At 45.0% G+C, this 17,950-nt stretch overlaps 1 protein-coding gene across 5 annotated transcripts in view; it reads right to left on the bottom strand.

Annotated features, from left to right (window-relative positions):
- The window catches only part of birc6 (baculoviral IAP repeat containing 6), a 384,970-nt gene that overhangs the window by 174,424 nt on the left and 192,596 nt on the right, over positions 1-17,950 (bottom strand). For all 5 annotated transcript variants that reach the window (XM_084322229.1, XM_084322232.1, XM_084322231.1 and 2 more), the window contains 3 exons: positions 11,816-11,947; positions 8,126-8,287; positions 3,363-3,536 (listed from right to left, as the gene is read on the bottom strand). In XM_084322229.1, the coding sequence (XP_084178355.1) occupies positions 3,363-3,536; positions 8,126-8,287; positions 11,816-11,947 (468 nt within the window). The remainder of the gene's footprint in view (positions 1-3,362; positions 3,537-8,125; positions 8,288-11,815; positions 11,948-17,950) is intronic.

Raw genomic sequence — 17,950 nt, 5'->3', positions numbered from 1 at the left:
TCTATCCTCTCTACAACCGGCCAGTGGGGGGCACATGCGAGCAACGTTCAAGACAGGGGAGGGGAGAATTGGCACGGCTAAATTGGGATGGGAGAAAAATAGAAAAAGAGGAAAAAGTGGATTAAAAAAAAAGTATGTTAAAAATGAAGCTGACCTGATGGTGTGCTGCATGTCGACCTGGCGCTGACCGTCAAGCCTGGAGAAAGCGGCACGGGTAGAAATACCCCAGGCCTGAAACCACTGCATCTCTTCCTGCCCTGTGGTGACCCTGTGCGGCTCGATGGGACAAGTGCCTGGCACTCCGAACATGGCACTAACACTGTCAGGGTTAGGGGTTTGATTCCCACTAGGGCCAAATGTACTGAAAGATGCATGCAGTCATTCCATTTTAAGCACTTTTTAGTGGTACTAGTGAAGCATTACAGGAATGCAGCCATTCTATCCAAGTATACCGTGATGACATTCACCATGGCAACACAGGGATAGACATGTTGTTGTTGGTGGTACAACATGACGACCTGGCGCTGAGCAAACGTGAATGTTATAGCAGCGCCTAAAAAGGATATGAATATTGGATGGCGGAACGTCAAAGGCCGAAAAAGCTTTCATACCCAGAGGGCTTCAGATGTTGAGAGGGGGAACTGTGATTGGGTAGTCCGTCCCAGGTGACGGAGCCAAGCCCCAACCAAAGTACACTCCATTAGAACTTGATGGAACAGAGCGACCAAGCAGCACTTATTCCCCATTTATAATGAAACCTAGCGTTCAGAACCCCAAACCTTGATTCCTCTTCAAATCATTACACATTTGAGGTTATGTTTAAGATCGAATGTCAATGTGGAATACCTATGATCGTTATGTAATGGCATTCCATCAGACTCCTAGGGGCCGACTTAGTATGACATTATACGTTGATCAGATGGATTGCAATTAAATAAATGGACAATCGAGATGGAATTAACGTTCGATTCCTCTTACCTGTGGCGGATGAGTGGAGAAAAAATATTCCAATTATTTGATTTCGATCCGCTAGATCCATTTTCCGTTTGTATGACGCAATATATATAATCGGTTCATTTCCGTTTTATAGCATTTTGAAAAGCCCTCGTTTTTCAGGAAGATATAAAGATTCCGTGATAAACAGCATTTACTGGAATATTCTGGAATACACAAAAAACTGACATTTTTCGGCTAGATTATCGATAGTATATGTGTACTTATGCACGCTAGAGAAGCAATCTGAAAAATATATTCTCTCATTTCCTGATCGCACGCACACAGTCACACACACACACACACACACATGGGGCAAACGCTGATATCTCTGTGAAAATAGATCCGATTACCCAAGATTGGTAAAATAAATTGCTTACCTCAGATCAGATGTTCTCCAAAAAGATTATTCCAATTCCTGATCGCCATTCCAAATATCGATCACGTTTATTGATTCAGCGCCGGGTACTGTAAATATGTATTCCACGTGTTTTCCGGCTCGTCAATCACTTCGGTCTCTTCAGATGCCTCGCCGGAGAAGTAAAATGAGGAGGCCGTCAGTCTAATCCAATGGGGTGCAGTACCATCCGGAGACGATAGGGGGCGGTATTTTCCCAATGGAGCTCAGAGAGAGTCTGCAGCACTAGCGTGAGGCTCGATTGATGAAATATGAATTCAAATCGCTAATAAAAAACAAACGCTATATAGCGTTGGTGGCATTCAACAGTTGGCATGAACTAACGACAAAACGCGTCCATGGCACTCAAAGTGTTAATTCATACAGTCTGTAGACATAGGACGTTGTAGCGTCCTATGAATGAAGTCACCAGCTGTAATCGAGTTGAATGTAACTCGAGCTTTGTCGAGCGCGGAGCTCCTCCAATGAATGAACAAACAGCCGGCGCGTCGGGCCGTTGTCACCAGCTGTATTCGAGCGCCCCTACTGGTCATCGTTACCGTTAATACGGTGCCCAAACGTCGGTCGACAGACAATTAATGGCTGCATCTGTAGAGTGGTAATCTGGTGATCGGAAGGTTCCCGGTTCGATTCCCACTCGTCCCGGGCAGCGTGTCGAAGTCCTTGAGCAAGACACTAAACCCCTAATTGCTCTCGATGAGCAGGTTGGCACCTTGCATGGTTGCCTCCTCCGTCGGTGTGTGAATGTGTGAGTGAATGGGCTATATAAATGCACCATTTAGTATATAGTCACAATATATGTGATATTATGTTATTATCCATTGGTCCATATACTACACTCACAGGATCCTAGATCTGAGTTGAGGACTGAGACAGGGGATTCGTTAAGTTAGGTCCACGACACCTCAAGGAGGCTCTTTGCTCTTTCAGATACAATGTGACAAGGACACTGCTGCACTCTGTTTGTGCCGCGCTGTACATAGCCAGGCCAGGGATATATAGCCCTGAATTACTGCGTATGCTCCAGCTTCCTGCTTTACAGAGGGCCACACTGAGGCAAAAAGGGGCGGGCGTCAGACAATGCCAGTCTAAAGTCGCCACTCCTACTAAACACACAAGGAGGGGAGGGCTGATCTTTTGCTTCTGGTAACTCCATTACCTTGTAAGTGAGAATGAGAAATTGAGTGAGGGTAGAGCTATGTGTCATTATGACATATAGCTCTACCAAATTAGCACATTCCACTGCTGATATTTCTGAGCAGAGATCGCTTTGGCCACATAAAGAAAATTAATCAGTTATGCTTTAATCTGGTAATGGGTTTAGTGTTTGTTTTGCAGTGGAATTTCCACCATGGTACCTTTTATACCTGGGCCCCAATTAGGAATGCAAACCATTTAAATCGAAAGATAGCTGTAATCGTTATTTAAAATTGTCGTGCCGCGATTGCCGTGAAGATATACTGTAGTTCATTTGAATGCATTTCTAAAATGCAAAATCGTGGGATAAGTTGTGTACATTCAACCCTCATCATTTTAAATGAATGTTATGAGTCGAACCACCTTAGGATTCAAATGGTTTGCATGACAGATGGTGACGTGCACACTAGATTGATTTAAGCAGCCACACCTGCTTTGGGTCGAGCCTGTTGTGCATCAAAGTAATTGGTAACAGCCAGCATCACACACACTGGGGAGAGAGCCTCTGTTATGACAGCACTTAACACCTGCTCCCAGCTTGTACCTTCTTGCTACTCTCAATAAAGTTCTATGTTTGTACCACCCCTGCCTGTGTCCCTGTGTCAGAGAGCCCCAGGAAAAGCCACTTGTTTTCTTTTTGTTGTTGTTGGAATTCTTACTTCCATGAACAGCACAGTAGAGACCGGCAGGAAACATGGGGGAGAAAGTACGAGAAACACTGGGATTCAGTTTCCCCAAACATCGCACTCCATACCTTTCTCTGTGCGCAGCCTCTTGAAGGAGTCGGTCTTGGAGAGGCCCGGGTCGGAGATGACCTTGGAGCCCAGCTTGACAGTCAGGTCGATGGAGCGGTAGCCCTGCGGCAGCTTGCGGTCGTACAGCAGGGTTAATAACTGGGCCAGCGTCATCTCAGCAGGCAGAGGCTGACCTGGAGGGAGAGACACACCATTGTTCACACGCTCCTGGTCACTTAGCAGTCACAGAGGGAGGTGGGGACCAGGGAGAAGAGGTGGGGGGAGGAGAGGGAGCTGGAGGGACCGGAGAGGGGATCGTGGGGTAGAGGGAGGTGGAGAGACCGGAGAGGGAGGTGGAGGGGATGGTGGGGTAGAGGGATGTGGAGGAATGAGAGGGAGGTGGAGGGACCATAGGAGATGGTGGAGGTGAAGGGAGGAGAAGGAAGTTGAGGGGGCAGACGAGAGGGGATGGTGGGGTAGAGGGAGATGGAGGGAGTAAAGGGAGGTGGAGGGAGGAGAGGGAGGTGGAGGGACCAGAGGAGAAGAGGTGGTGGGATAGAGGGAGGTGAAGAGGTCAAAGGAGGTACAGGGAGGAGGTGGGGTGGAGGGGAGGTAGAGGGACCAGATGAGAGGGAAATTAAGGGGGAAGAGGAGAGGGAGGTAGAAGAATGAGAGGGGTGGAGGGAGGAGAGGGATGTAGAAGGGTGGAGGGAGGAGAGGGAGGTAGAAGGGTGGAGGGAGGAGAGGGAGGTGGAAGGGTGGAGGGAGGAGTGGAAAGAGGAGAGGGAGGTAGAGGGGTGGAGGGAGGAGAGGAGAGAGAGGTGGAAGGAGGAGAGGGAGGTAGAAGGGTGGAAGGAGGAGAGGGGGGTAGAAGGTGGAGAGAGGAGAGAGGTGGAAGGAGGAGAGGGAGGTAGAAGGGTGGAAGGAGGAGAGGGAGGTAGAAGGGTGGAAGGAGGAGAGGGGGGTAGAAGGGTGGAGGGAGGAGAGGAGAGGGAGGTAGAAGGGTGGAAAGAGGAGAGGGAGGTAGAGGGGTGGAGGGAGGAGAGGAGAGAGAGGTGGAAGGAGGAGAGGAGAGAGAGGTGGAAGGAGGAGAGGGAGGTAGAAGGGTGGAAGGAGGTAGAAGGGTGGAGGGAGGAGAGGGAGGTGGAAGGGTGGAGGGAGGTGGAAGGAGGAGAGGGAGGTAGAAGGGTGGAGGGAGGAGGGGGGTAGAAGGGTGGAGGGAGGAGAGGGAGGTAGAAGGGTGGAGGGAGGTGGAAGGAGGAGAGGGGGGTAGAAGGGTGGAGGGAGGAGAGGGAGGTGGAGGGCTGGAGAGATGGAGGGAGTGGAGGGTACAACACAGTGACCACGTGTGAAAAGAGATCAAAACTCCTGTTGACCGATACATTTATCATCTTCTACTATATTCATATGAAACCATTTTCCAGATTAGATTTTCCTCACATCTGTTGGTTGCCAAGTTCAGTTCCTCTACCTAAACACATGTGTGACTGGCTGAGCCAAGGACACCAGACTCATTGAGGCAGGGTTCCAAATGTCCTTGTCGTAATTTTTGCCCCCCTTGATTTATTTTCATGGGCATGTTTTGGCATTTTGGGGCACTGAAATGTACATTTTTTTTTATCTACTTTTTCTCCTCCTTTTTTCTGTGATTTTTCTCCCCATCCCAATTTACCTCTTGTGCCAATTCTCCCTCCCCTGTCCTGATTGTTGCTCGCATATGCCCCCCACTGGCTGGTTGTAGGGAGGATAGAAGCCTTGCATCACATGTCCCTCCGATACATGTGGAGGCAGCCTGTCACATCTTTTCACCTGCCAGCGCGGACTCTCATTTGGCGAGGAGTAACACTGCCCCCGCCATTTTCCTGACTTTGCTGTGCAGGCGCCCCAACCAACCTGTAGGAGTCGCTGTTCACAACAACCAGACTACCACCCTTCGACTTCCCACCCGCTAACTCTGCCAATTGAGATAGTATGACGGCCGGCCCAAGCCGGAGGCAACGCAGACAGCCGGATTCGAACGCGGTGTCTCTTGCGTTGGTGACTAGCACAATGTCCGCTGCGCCACCCAGCCGCGGGGCACTGAAATGTTATGATGAAAAACAACATAAAAGTAATAAAACATGGTTGACACTTAACCATATGGCAGTTTGTGGCACTGACTCTCGATGAAAGCACTGTATTTATTAACAGTCTATGTTCCACCAATAAATAACATCCACGCCTTTATCCTCCACCCCAAACCCAGTCCAATATACAGGACTCTACTGTACTGCACTTTAAATTGTAATGCACTTTTTATGTGGTGGGGTAAAACAAATGTCCTCTTCCCCGGTTATGGTGAGAAACGGCTCCATCCACGTCACTCGCAGCAGATGTAGCTGACGTCCAGGGTGGGAGGGACTTGTTGGCTTTTGCTCACACAGGGTTAATAAACGTCTTTCACAGTCAGTACATTAAATTAACTGTAGTATTCTATAAAAAATTTACTGTTTGATGATCATTTAATGTTAACACTTTCAGCGGCAGACGTTTTATCCATCCTTGTAGTCAATGGGCCACGCTTTAAAAGATAGGGATTTTCACTGTGCATCACGATGTTTGTAGGGCTATATCTATATTCTATATTATAGCCATGGAGACAATACTATGGCTCATTTGACAGTAACTATCCCTCGTCCAACATGTAGAAAAAATTGTTAATTTTTTCATGTCTATGTTCGCGTGTTATCCCGTGGTGAATATTGTATAGTTTCAGAGTGATCCTGGCCAATTCCTGGAAGCTGCGTTATAAAGCAATATGTGATGTGAAGTGATTTTTTGATGCTCTGATCGTCAGCAATGGCATTTTTTTTATTCTACATACGTTGATTGTTGCGATCAATGTGAAATCCTTGTTGGATCAAAGAAGGATTGATGTCATATAGTCCTTACCTTTACTAGGAGATATCCCAAAAAGAATATTCCAATTGTCTGATCGCGATTTCCAGTATTGATGTCCATCAGGTCCCTGACATGAACTGGCACAAAATATGCATGGAGTGTGCTGAACGCGTTTCAAAGTGCTCGGATGAAGCGATTCACTTGGTCTAAATTCTCCGCCCGGACCATATACGATGTAACAGTGTGAAATAAGGTTTCAAAGGGTAGGCGATACTGCCACCTAGCACGATTCGGCCGGTATTGCACTCGGCGTCTCCGAATGAGTCCCAATGATACACCGAGGTCCGTGAGACTGCATAGAATAAAAAAAATCGAATAAAAGAAAAAACGATGAAAACCCAAGTATACTCTGGTTTTCGGGGGTCCTGGCGCTCAACAGTTGGCGTTAGCGAGATAACCCGACTATACTCGTGGTTGGCGCAGAAAGTGTTAATGCCTCCAGATATTTTCGTGACATGAATTATTTTTTATAATAAATAAATATAATGAAACTGTCATCCTAACTGATTTTTTAGGGCATATGATGCATTTCTGCCCCAAGCCCCTGTTAGATTGGAACCCTGCACTGAGGTCACAGTTTCATTAACCCGTGCAGCGCTTCTCCATGGACGTGCAGGATGGAAAACATAAGTTTGCTGCCCGTGCCGCATGGCCTGTTATGCTTCTCCGTCACACAACAAACCTGTGAAGCGAGGCGGGGAAGGTCGACGTTTGCTGATGAGTGAACCTCATATTGTAGTTGATAAACCTATGCATTAATCAATATTGTGCTGTCAGAACAGTCTTATGTTTGCAGGTTAAGTATTTAACGTCATTGGATGTCGTCTGTCATACAGGAAATGCTCACATACATTTTTTACAGCAAATACATTTGTTATAACAATATTGTGTAAGCTAAGAAGTGCTGTGTTTATAGGTGAAGTATTTACAATGTTCACCATTTGTCGAAACAAGGCGGTGGTCTGGTCAGAAAGTATTTAGTCACTACTCTCTATTCTACACGCCCACTGGCAGTCTGTCTCTGGGGAACCAGAATATTTTTTTTGTATTTGCTTTAAAAGTGAAATACAAATACTTGACAATTTGAATATTTAAGAGAGTGGTCACAGCTGTAGAAGTAGAATTGGATGTAGTGAATTATTAGGTGTGCTGTAATTGTTTATAAATGGAGATCTCCCAGTGGTTAGCAGTTTGGTCTAAATTTTACCTTTTCTAAATGTACTCCATTCAATATCTATATGCAACAGAGCATTCATAGTAGTTATTACCGTACTTTTCGCACTATAAGCCGCACCTGACTATAAGCCGCAGCAGCTAAATTTAATGATGTGTACATATATAAGCCGCACTGGACTATAAGCCGCAGGTGTTTTAATGTTTAATTACCATATGTAATTAGCATTGGGACACAATACTGTCGGACAAATAACAAGAATTAACTCATTTACAAGTTGTATTAAGTTTAGCAAATAAGGGAACAGATAAATAACATTTCAATGCAGTCAAAAAAGCAATATTTAGATTTTTACATTTTCGGGTTTGGTCACGTCAAGTCACATATAAGCCGCACCGTTATATAAGCCGCAGGGTCGAAAAATGGGGGAAAAAGCCGCGGCTTATAGTCCGAAAAGTACGGTATATATCCATTGTTAAGATATAACTATATTTGCTCCATCTCGCCTGGCAAATTTCTTGCTCAAAATTAAATATTTTCAACCTGATTGAACGGCGTCCGTCTGTTTGCCTCCGTTCGTGTCTTTGTGGGAACCCACAGAACCCATTTTCATTCACATATCTTAAGGTGAGAGGTACCCCTTTGAAAATGGCCATGGCTGTTAGTTACCTGGCAGTAGCTTGTGGTAGAGGTGGAAGACAGGCACACTGATGGTTTTGGCAGAGGGGTCCACACTAGAGGAAGCAGTCAGCTTGTCACTCATCACGCGGCCCCTTCGAGACGGGGGACGGGGAGGAGTGGACAGGGCACGCTTGGACTGGGACTTCAGGCCTGGAGGACGGTCACACAAACACACACAATCATTTGGTTGTTTCACACACAGAAGGAACTAGCTCACCTAAAAATCTCAGCTAAACATTTTTACCTTCATCAAGGAGAACCCCATTTGTCTGGCTGTCTGTTAGTAAACAAGACATCTTCAAAAGTAATGGCCATATTGCCATAAAATGTGCTGTGAACATTAATGGCCTGAAGAGGAGGAAACATATCGACTCTGGTGACCCCATGACCTTTACACACCACCATCAGGAACAAATGAGTGTATCTCCTGACCCGTTAGTCATAAAGGTCACACAAATGATCCCCGGAGATGCAGCTCTTCATGGACAACACATTTGCCCTAAGGACCTCTTAAGTCCACCATATTGACTTAACCATTTTCATTATTTAGCGAATCCCCTTTTCTCCTACTCCTCCTGGGCTGTGTAGCATCAAATGACCAACATCTTTAAATGTACCGTTTACATAGTTGATGGGCCAAAGCGTGTGACCACCAGATCCGAGGATCCATTTTGGATAAACGCACATTGAATAAGTGATGTGTTACCTGTAAAAGCTTTTTTACTTAAAGGTCCCCTATCTTATAAATGGCATTTTCCAGTGGTTTGCATTGTTTTCTAGCAATGTGGGGTTGTACCAACACTGACTAGGTGTGAAATTCTCATTCAGGCACATTCCTCCAGTTCAGCTGTGACAAGATCCTCCCCCACTAAACCAAGCCATTCTGAATTTAGCGGATCTGTGACGTGTAAGAATTCTGATCTGCATATCTCAGCTCCTTCTGTGGTTGTAGCCACCGCCCACAATCAACAATTCGCTCAACAACGGAGCGAGTGGAAATAATGCGGAAGCGGTTTCCCTGTCAGACACTTCCTCAAAAGAGAGAAAGAAGAGAAAGAGAGAGACAGACAGACAGATAGAGAGGAGCGATCTCTCCCCCTGCTTTTACACACTCGCAACTCGAGACGTCACACATGCACACATGCGTCGCTCGCTCTGTGCTCTCGTCTCTCTGCGGTACTCCTGTGTGTGTGTGCGTTTCATATGGGAGTTGAAGCTGAGCCACTAGCTACACACACAGACAGAGAAGACAGCGCAGCTTCACTAGTAGAAAAGGGTGGGAGGGATTTGGGACTCGGGGGGGGAGCTCTCGCTCTCTCTCTGTATCTGCCAGTGCAGGTGGGTGACTGTCACTCAAAGCGCATTGCGAGTATGGGCGGAGCCCGCCAAAAACAGCTTGGAATCTGGCAGGGCAGAAAGTGGTCCACCAAAGTACTTGATTTAAAATACATAACAATGAATTTTATTGAAAAAAACCTTACAGATGTGTTCCATAGACTCACAGGAATTGTGTAAAATTGCCCAAATAGTGAATAGGAATAGTTCCCCTTTAACACTTTGGATGCCAGCGGTGTAAGCCATCCTTGTACTAAATGGGCCACCGCTTTAAGAGATAGGGATGCGTGGCGGTGTTTGCAGGGCTATATCTATATTCTATATTATAGCTATGGAGACAATACTATGGCTCATTTGACATCAACTATCCATCGTTCAACATGTGAAAAAGAATAGATTTTTTCATGTATATGTTTGCATGTTATACCGTGGTGAATATTGTATAGTTTCAGAGTGATCCTGGCCAATTCCTGAAAACGGCGCTATGGAGCAATATGTGAATTTAGCTAAAAGCGTTGGCGTTGCTCGCCTGGACACGCTATTATTTCCAATTCAAAGGTATATAATGGGTATTATGTTTCATCATGAATGCATGAAAGGGGGGGGGGGGGGTCGTTTTTTTCTTCTTTTATCATCAGCAACGGCATACGTTTTGGAGTATGTTACATATGATCGTTGCGATCTATGTGAAATCATGGTTGGATCAAAGTAGGATTGATGTCATATAGTCCTTACCTTTACTAGGAGGTATCCCAAAAAGAATATTCCAATTGTCTGTTCACGATTTCCAGGATTGGTGTCCATTGGGTCCCCGGCATAATCCGGCACAACATATGCATCAAGGACCATTGGACGTGTTTCAATGTGATCGGGTGAACCGCTAGACTTGCCTGAACCAAAATGCTGCGCCCGGAGGGGTTTAGATGTAACACACGGTGTGCAATAAGGTTTCAAAGGGTGGGCGATACTGCCATCTAGCAGGATGCGGCCGGTATTGCACTCTTGCAATCTCAGAATGATTTCCTATGGTAACACTGAGGTCCGTGAAACTGAAATTAATAAAAGAATAAACAGAATAAAATAAATAACGATGAAAACCAGACTATATTCTGGTATGGCGCCCGTATGAGAGCCTCTCTCTCCCTCACTCTCTCTGTCTGTCTCTCCCTCTCTCTCTTTTTCTCTCTTTTGAGGAAGTGTCAGTGACAGGGAAGCGGCTTTCGCATTATTTCCACTCGCTCTGTTGTTTAGCGAATTGTTGATTGTGGGCGGTGGCTACAACCACAGGAGGAGCTGAGATATGCAGATCAGAATTCTTACACGTCACAGATCCGCTAAATTCAGAATGGCTTGGTTTAGTGGGGGAGGATCTTGTCACAGCTGAACTGGAGGAATGTGCCTGAATGAGAATTTCACACCTAGTCAGTGTTGGTACAACCCCACATTGCTAGAAAACAATGCAAACCACAGGAAAAGGACATTTATAAGATAGTTCCCTTTAACAAATATGTTTGTCCTACTATAGCGAGGAGCCCTGTGAATAATTTGGCCTCATGGCGGTGCTGTTCTCACAATACATGGATTATCCTATCCCACTGGTATTAATATGTATTATTTAGATAGTTGATAAGCCAAACTGTATGACCACCAGATACAGTAAAATGTAGAGAAAAATGCACAGTAAACAGGCAAAGGTGTAAAACCTGTGAACATTGTCCGCTTTGCACCAGACTTGACAAATAATGTATGTTTGTCGTACGACAGTGGAATATGAGGTGCCATGGATTCACAGCCTGGTTCTGTTGAGACAATATAGGCAACTCTAGTTTCTGTCATCTACCATTCAAATGTTGCGTATAAAAGGCACGGCAAAGTACGGAGACTACTTCTACTTCTACATTTGACTGTGTACATTTCATGGTTCAAGGTGAGCAACAGCATTTCCATACATATACATATAAAGTGCTTTTGGTGCTTGGGAGGATCTCATGAGGAGCTTCGTTACATGGAACTCATCTTTGCCAAATGTCACTAACACCCTTCTGGCTCTAAGCCTTCTTTAGGGAGTCAGTAACCAATTAGTATGCATCGTCATTCGCACGCCCAGAGTCAAAACATATCGTCTCCATTTGCTAGATGAGATGAACATCAGGCCCAGGAGCTCTGCCAACAGCCCGACATTCCACGGCCACTTTATATGTGTGTAAAATAGGCTGAAACAATTCAGACTCCCCTGAAATTGGCACACGGTGAGGTGGGAGGAGACCTGGCTGCCTATGGAGATTGGCCCGAGGGGATAAAGGGGGGCCTGTTGCGATTGGTGGACACGATGGGGGATTGTACCTGAGGCCACAACAACACTGTAGTTGTCTTGGAAACCGCTGTCTGCTTTCATCTTCTCCTTCTCCTCGTGGTTCTTTTTCTCCTTGTCCTCCTTCTGCTCATTGATCAGCTTGGCTGTGATACTGGGGGTATCTGAGAGAGAGGGACGCAGGAGAAAGGATAGATGGGGGGAAGGAGGGAAGAAAATTAAATAGAAAAAGCAAAGAGTCAAGCATTAGCTGAAGTCAATTGACCTATCGCAAAACAAAACAGACAATATGAGTGATGGAATGTATTAGGGGTGGAACGGTTCACAAAATTGACAGTTCGGTTCCTATCACGGTTTTCGGTTCGGTTCGATATACCTTGTTTTTTTTATTTCTTTTAAATTATTAGAAGTCCATCAATATAAAATGCAGCAATACATCAAACTAACACACACACAGCCTTCTTGGATGTTGAATAAACGCCTAACATTGTCTTTCAACACCCCGCCTCTCAGACTCCCATTTTCTCCTCTGCTAGCTAGTAGCTACGGTTACATTTCAGGTTGGCTGTATTAGAGCTGGTGGGCTACTACCATAGTTAAAGTGCATTGTGTTGTTGTACAAACCGTGCTAACGTTAACGTCATGATGTGTGTAGGCCTATGTAATGTTAATGGCTATGTTTTTAAAGTCGTAATGAAGATTGATTTATAATATATTGCGCTTGCCATTTCCACAAACTGACTAGCACCTGCTGCCAGCTGAGCAGCCAGCGCGTCACCTCTCCCGGCTCCGTGCCAAATGAAGATTTTTTTTTGCTCATCCCGTGAACCGTACAATACACACACGCCCCCGAACCGGGGAGGTCGTGCCGAACAGTGTACGGTTCGAATGCATACCGTTCCACCCCTAGAATGTATGTAAAATTGTCATTGATATGTTAAATAAAATCATTGCTCTATGTATCGTGAGTTTTTCCATGGAGCCTAATGTATAGGCTAGCAGGGCTAGTAGATGCAATAAGTTGAGAAGAGAAACCCCCTCCCCCTTTCATCAGAGAAGCCCACCTCCATAGCAGATAGAGTAGCAACAAACCCCAGGCATGTCACTAGCCAACGTACATAACATTGGAGGTTGGGCGTTTGTGTACAAGAATGACTGCAGAAGACCTGCAAAAATGTATACTAAAGCCTCAAGCTTAGCAGGCTATTACAGTCTTGTAGCACAAAGTCACAGGTTTAATACCAGTAAGTCAAATTGTGTAACAGCCACTCTCTCTTTCATAGTCTCATAACAGCAGTAGTGTATCAGGCCTTCCATCTGTTGTTCCCAAGGTCCCGCGAGGAGAGCCATTCATCACACAAGGTGCTAGCTAACACCTAGCCATGCTAGCTCTCAGCACCATGCTCCCTCCACTTTGACGGCTAGATATAAACGCCCTTAGAATACAATGCTATTTTCAAGTACAACTTGGGGTACAACTTGAGGGGCTGCTACTATCCGGGGATGCTGCTCAATGAAGGTTTTCCGAGATTCATTCTGAAAACTAGGGGTGAGCAGTTGTGGGCGGGTAAATGGATGCATTGTTGTTATTATATAAACTGTTGTGGTTGGGCAGCTATTATAGTCGCTTGCTTCCACAAAAAAACACATTTCTCGGTTCATTAGAGTCTCGTAGTAGTGTGGTTTCAAATCACAGATAAGCTACATTAATGTGGTGAACGAATGGAATGCTGGCATATAGGGCCACTCCCCCTTAGTCGATTAGTCGGCCAGTTTGGTCTTAGTCGTCAGTTGGGTTAGTTGATTTGTTTGCTCTTTTCCATTTTTTTTTCTTCTAAAAAAGTAGAAGGTAAGCATGAAGAGGTCCCTCTGCATTACTGCATGTGGAAAACTAAAATGTTGTGGCATCGTTGGTATTGGTCTTTTTGTGCACCGTCTTTACAGTTTCAACACTTTCAACATATATAATCCAGTCTACAGTCAGAGTTCTCTCAACATGGTTAATTAAATGGTGGAGGCAGTGGTTTGCCTCGTCTGCCCTGCTTGTTGCTAATGAGGTAGATGCGAGCGGATGTACAGCATTTGCCTGGAAAGGTCAATGTTTATACCCTGGTAGCTGCAAGGAGAACGGATATGCATGGAAGTTGAAGGAGTGTGTGTGTGTGTGCGTGTGCATGTGCATGTGCGTGTGTGCAGGGAACAAACTTAACTTTTTGACTTACCAGCCATTTGGCTGGTAGATTTTTAAAAGTACCAGCCGGGCAGATTTTTTACTAGCCAAAAATTATAAATAGCTTTTTAATATATCGCCATGTGTTATTATTACATATAATACTCTCATATGCTATTTTCAATTAATATCATAAACAACATAAGGAATATTAGCATAATTTTGAGTGGACTGAAGGAATGAGTCAGCGTTAATAGTTTTAAATGCAAATAATTTATTGAAACATAGAAGTGGGGTCGGGACACACACTGTGTTTCAACTCACCACCCTGCATCATATTGTAGTCTGTCTTCAAACTTCCACTCCTCTCAAAAAAATTTATATTTGAATATCAACATTATCTGTCCATCCTCAGTAATCCTCAGTTTACTATAATATACTCCTGTCCTGAGTCCTGACTAGTGACTCCGTCGTCTTTCCAAACGCACGAACACACAGGGAAGGGGAGAGTGCCCCCCCCCCCCATTTCCCTTTCCTGATCATCAGGATTAGCTTGTTAGCTGACGTTAACATTGTAGTGATTGGTACATAAACGTTAATTTCGGGCAATGTGGGCATAAAGGAATGGCGACGGTGCAAAGCATGTAGATGCATTGGACTCGTTGTGAGAAGAAAAAAAACATCACAGACTTATTTCGCGCCTGTAGGCGCACTGCTGTGTTAACGCTGCTCTGTTTACAACGCTGCTCTGTTTTCAAGAAACAACACGGACTGGGCGGATATCATATGACTCGCGGAGTTGCTAGAGGGTTTTCAAAATAAGAGTATCATATTAACCTGAACGTTGCTAGCTGCCGGAGCCCAGATATTATGACTGGATCTGCGCTTGGGGCAGCAATGAGACCCGCACAGGATTTTCAAAATAAGAGTATCGATATGAATTACACGCCAGCTGGCGGGCAGACTATTATTTTTAGACGCCAGATGGTAAATCTACACGCATTTGGCGATGGGCGCCCAGTTATTTTGTTCCCTGCACACACACACACAGTTTCAACTCACCACCGCCGCATCATATTGACGCCGAGCACAGCCGCGGCGGCTCCACCCGGGCCCGCGCCCTAGGCTTCCGTGCTCACCTGCCGGCCGAGGTAGATGCAGTGTATTTTGTTAGCCGCCAGGTGGCGGGCAGACCTTAAATTCTAGCCGCCAAACAATAAATCTACAAGCCAATGGCGCTGGGCGTGTAGTTATTTTGTACCCTGCGTGTGTGTGTGTGTGTGTGTGTGTGTGTGTGTGTGCGTGCATGTGAAAGACAACGGGGGAGAGAGAGAGTGTGTGTGTGTGTGTGTGTGTGTGTGTGTGTGTGTGTGTGTGTGTAATATGGTGTAAGAAATGTGTTTGAGGGTGAGAGCGAGGGACTGAAGGCGTGTTTTAGGTTTTGGAGCTGGTTAAGAGCTAGACTGAGTGTCTCAGCACGCCTCAGTCAATGTACGCCGTACTGACAAGGGGCATTAACTTCAAATATGCCTTTAAACATTTAAGGAGCCAGGGAGAGAAATGAAATGCTTGAATGAAGAGGCGCGGTTACAGGTTCCCCTGTATGCTCCCCGTAGAAGAGCATGTGTGTGTGTGTTTGAATGCAGAACGCTGCATGGAGCACGGAGCTAGCCTGCTCTCTGGCCAGGCTAAGGGACAAGGTAGAATTGATGAGGTTAGGACTGAGAGCTACAAGGACAATTTTTATTACTAATTGCATGTGAATCCTGCCATAGCCACTGGCATAACTCTACCCTGACCTTTCCTTTAAAGGATGCTTTGAGCTAAATACCCCCCCAGCCCCCACACATCCAAATATGGCGATATCTAGCGAGATACACCAGACTACTGTAACCGACAAGGGTTGCTGCTTATAACACTGCTATGAACAGGAAGTTGGGATGCACGATATTGATTTTTTGACACCGATACCGATAATTTTATGCTCCTCAAGCCGATAACCGATATCGATATTTATTGTATTATAATTTTTTTTTAAATGTATATATATATTATTTTTTTAATCAATTTTTCTTTTTTTAGTATTTATAAGCTCCGACGTCATCGGTACTGCTATCGGTACTCGAGAAATTATGGAGTTTTTTTTTTTAGGAATTTAAACGTCGCAAACTAATCTTGTTGGCCGTTTTCTATCTCTCCTCCCTGGGTCTCTCTCTGCCTGCGCGAGCCGGCTGTGCTCTTACACACACACTCACTCACACACACACACAGCTCTCGACAGCACCCGTGTGTGTGTGTGTGTGTGTGTGTGTGTGTGTGTGTGTGTGTGTGTGTGTGTGTGTGTGTGTGTGTGTGTGTGTGTGTGTGTGTGTGTGTGTGTGTGTGTGTGTGTGTGTGTGTGTGTGTGTGTGTGTGTGTGTGTGTGTGTGTGTGTGTGTGTGTGTGTGTGTGTGTAAGAGCACAGCCGGCTCGCGCAGGCAGAGAGAGACCCAGGGAGGAGAGATAGAAAACGGCCAACAAGATTAGTTTGCGACGTTTAAATTCCTCAAAAAAAGTCTGGGTCTATTTTACTAAAGTCGATGCTGACAACGCTCGTTGCCACAAGTGCAACAAGACATTTGCCAGTAATGTATAAGCGCTGGTACTTGTCAATGTGGCTGGCGGGGAGTAGCTAACGTTATAGCTCCGAGTAGAATAATGGCCGACAATCCGGAGGTAAATAAACGAACGAGAGCTTCCGATTGGTGGTAAGAAGAAGAGGTGGGTGCAAGCGGAGGGGCGTAATTGGCAGATCGACTGTCTGTCTCCGAATGTAACGTGACTACGTCACAGACAAGAAGGGGAGCGCTGGATTTGTGAAAAACTCCCTGTTCCTAAACCACACGCTATCAGTTTTACCACAGTACTGGCAAAACGGGAGGAGGCTATAATAAAAACAAGCGCCCTTCATCCAAATCCACCCACACCGGATTTCTTTTAACCAAAAAATGTATTATATGTTATCGGAGCTATCAATAACGTTATCGAGTTTATCGGGATGACGTCATAATTGCTGATATCGGCCCGATAATTATCGGCCCGATAATTATCGTGCATCCCTAGGAAGAACCTGAACACCGCTCTGCTCCACTAGACCAGGGGTCAGCAACCTTTACCATCAAAAGAGCTATCCCACCCCCCCCCCCCCCCCCCCCCTCCGACAAAATAAAGTTCCTCTGGAGCCGCAAAACCAATTTACCCTTAAAATGAAGATAACAGTGTATAACATTTTATATATAGTTATCCACAAGCATACCCCACATTTAGCATAAAACACCTGACCATTGCATACCCAAAGTAATTTGCGATTTATTATACTTTATACTTATAGCACACAGTTTCTTGCATTAATGGAATTATAAAGCAACAAAAAGAAAAAGTTTGACTTTTTATTGCTGTTTTTACCTGTTATAACAAAGGAAAACCTCAAACTCTTATGAAGGAGAAAAAAGACTGGCTGTGTAGACCTACTTTTAAATAAAACACAGAAGAGGAGACAAAACACTGGTGTCTGTAGACCGACTTTGAAATAAAACCCTGAACTATTCAGGTATATTCGAGTCCTTCCCTTATTTGTGGAACATTTATCAAATAAAAAGTAGTCCACTTTGAAAAAAAGACTACCATGTGTAGACCTACTTTGAAATAAAACCCTGAACTATGCAGCTCTATTTGAGTCATTCCCTTATTTGTGGAAAATCTATAAAATAAAAAGTTATTTTTTTGTTGTTCGCAAATTTCTCACCACATATCAGGCATACAGGTAAGCCTGCATCGTTAGTCGTGAAAGCAAATTAATCTGTCCACGCTGAATTAACCCCTATTTTTCCTCACTCTTTTTTTGGATTTATCCATAGTTGGGGGGTCGGAAACTCAAGATTAGCACTTGCAGATGGCAGGGAGAGGCGCGGGGTGTGACGTACTGTATATTTTAGTTGATTTCATTCAGTTAATTTCA

The sequence above is a fragment of the Notolepis coatsorum genome, assembly GCF_963971535.1.
Source record: "Notolepis coatsorum genome assembly, chromosome: 9".
In the NCBI taxonomy this organism is placed as follows: Eukaryota; Metazoa; Chordata; class Actinopteri; order Aulopiformes; family Paralepididae; genus Notolepis; species Notolepis coatsorum.
The sequence above is the reverse complement of the archived record's forward strand: the minus strand, read 5'-3'. Positions and strand labels throughout refer to the sequence as shown.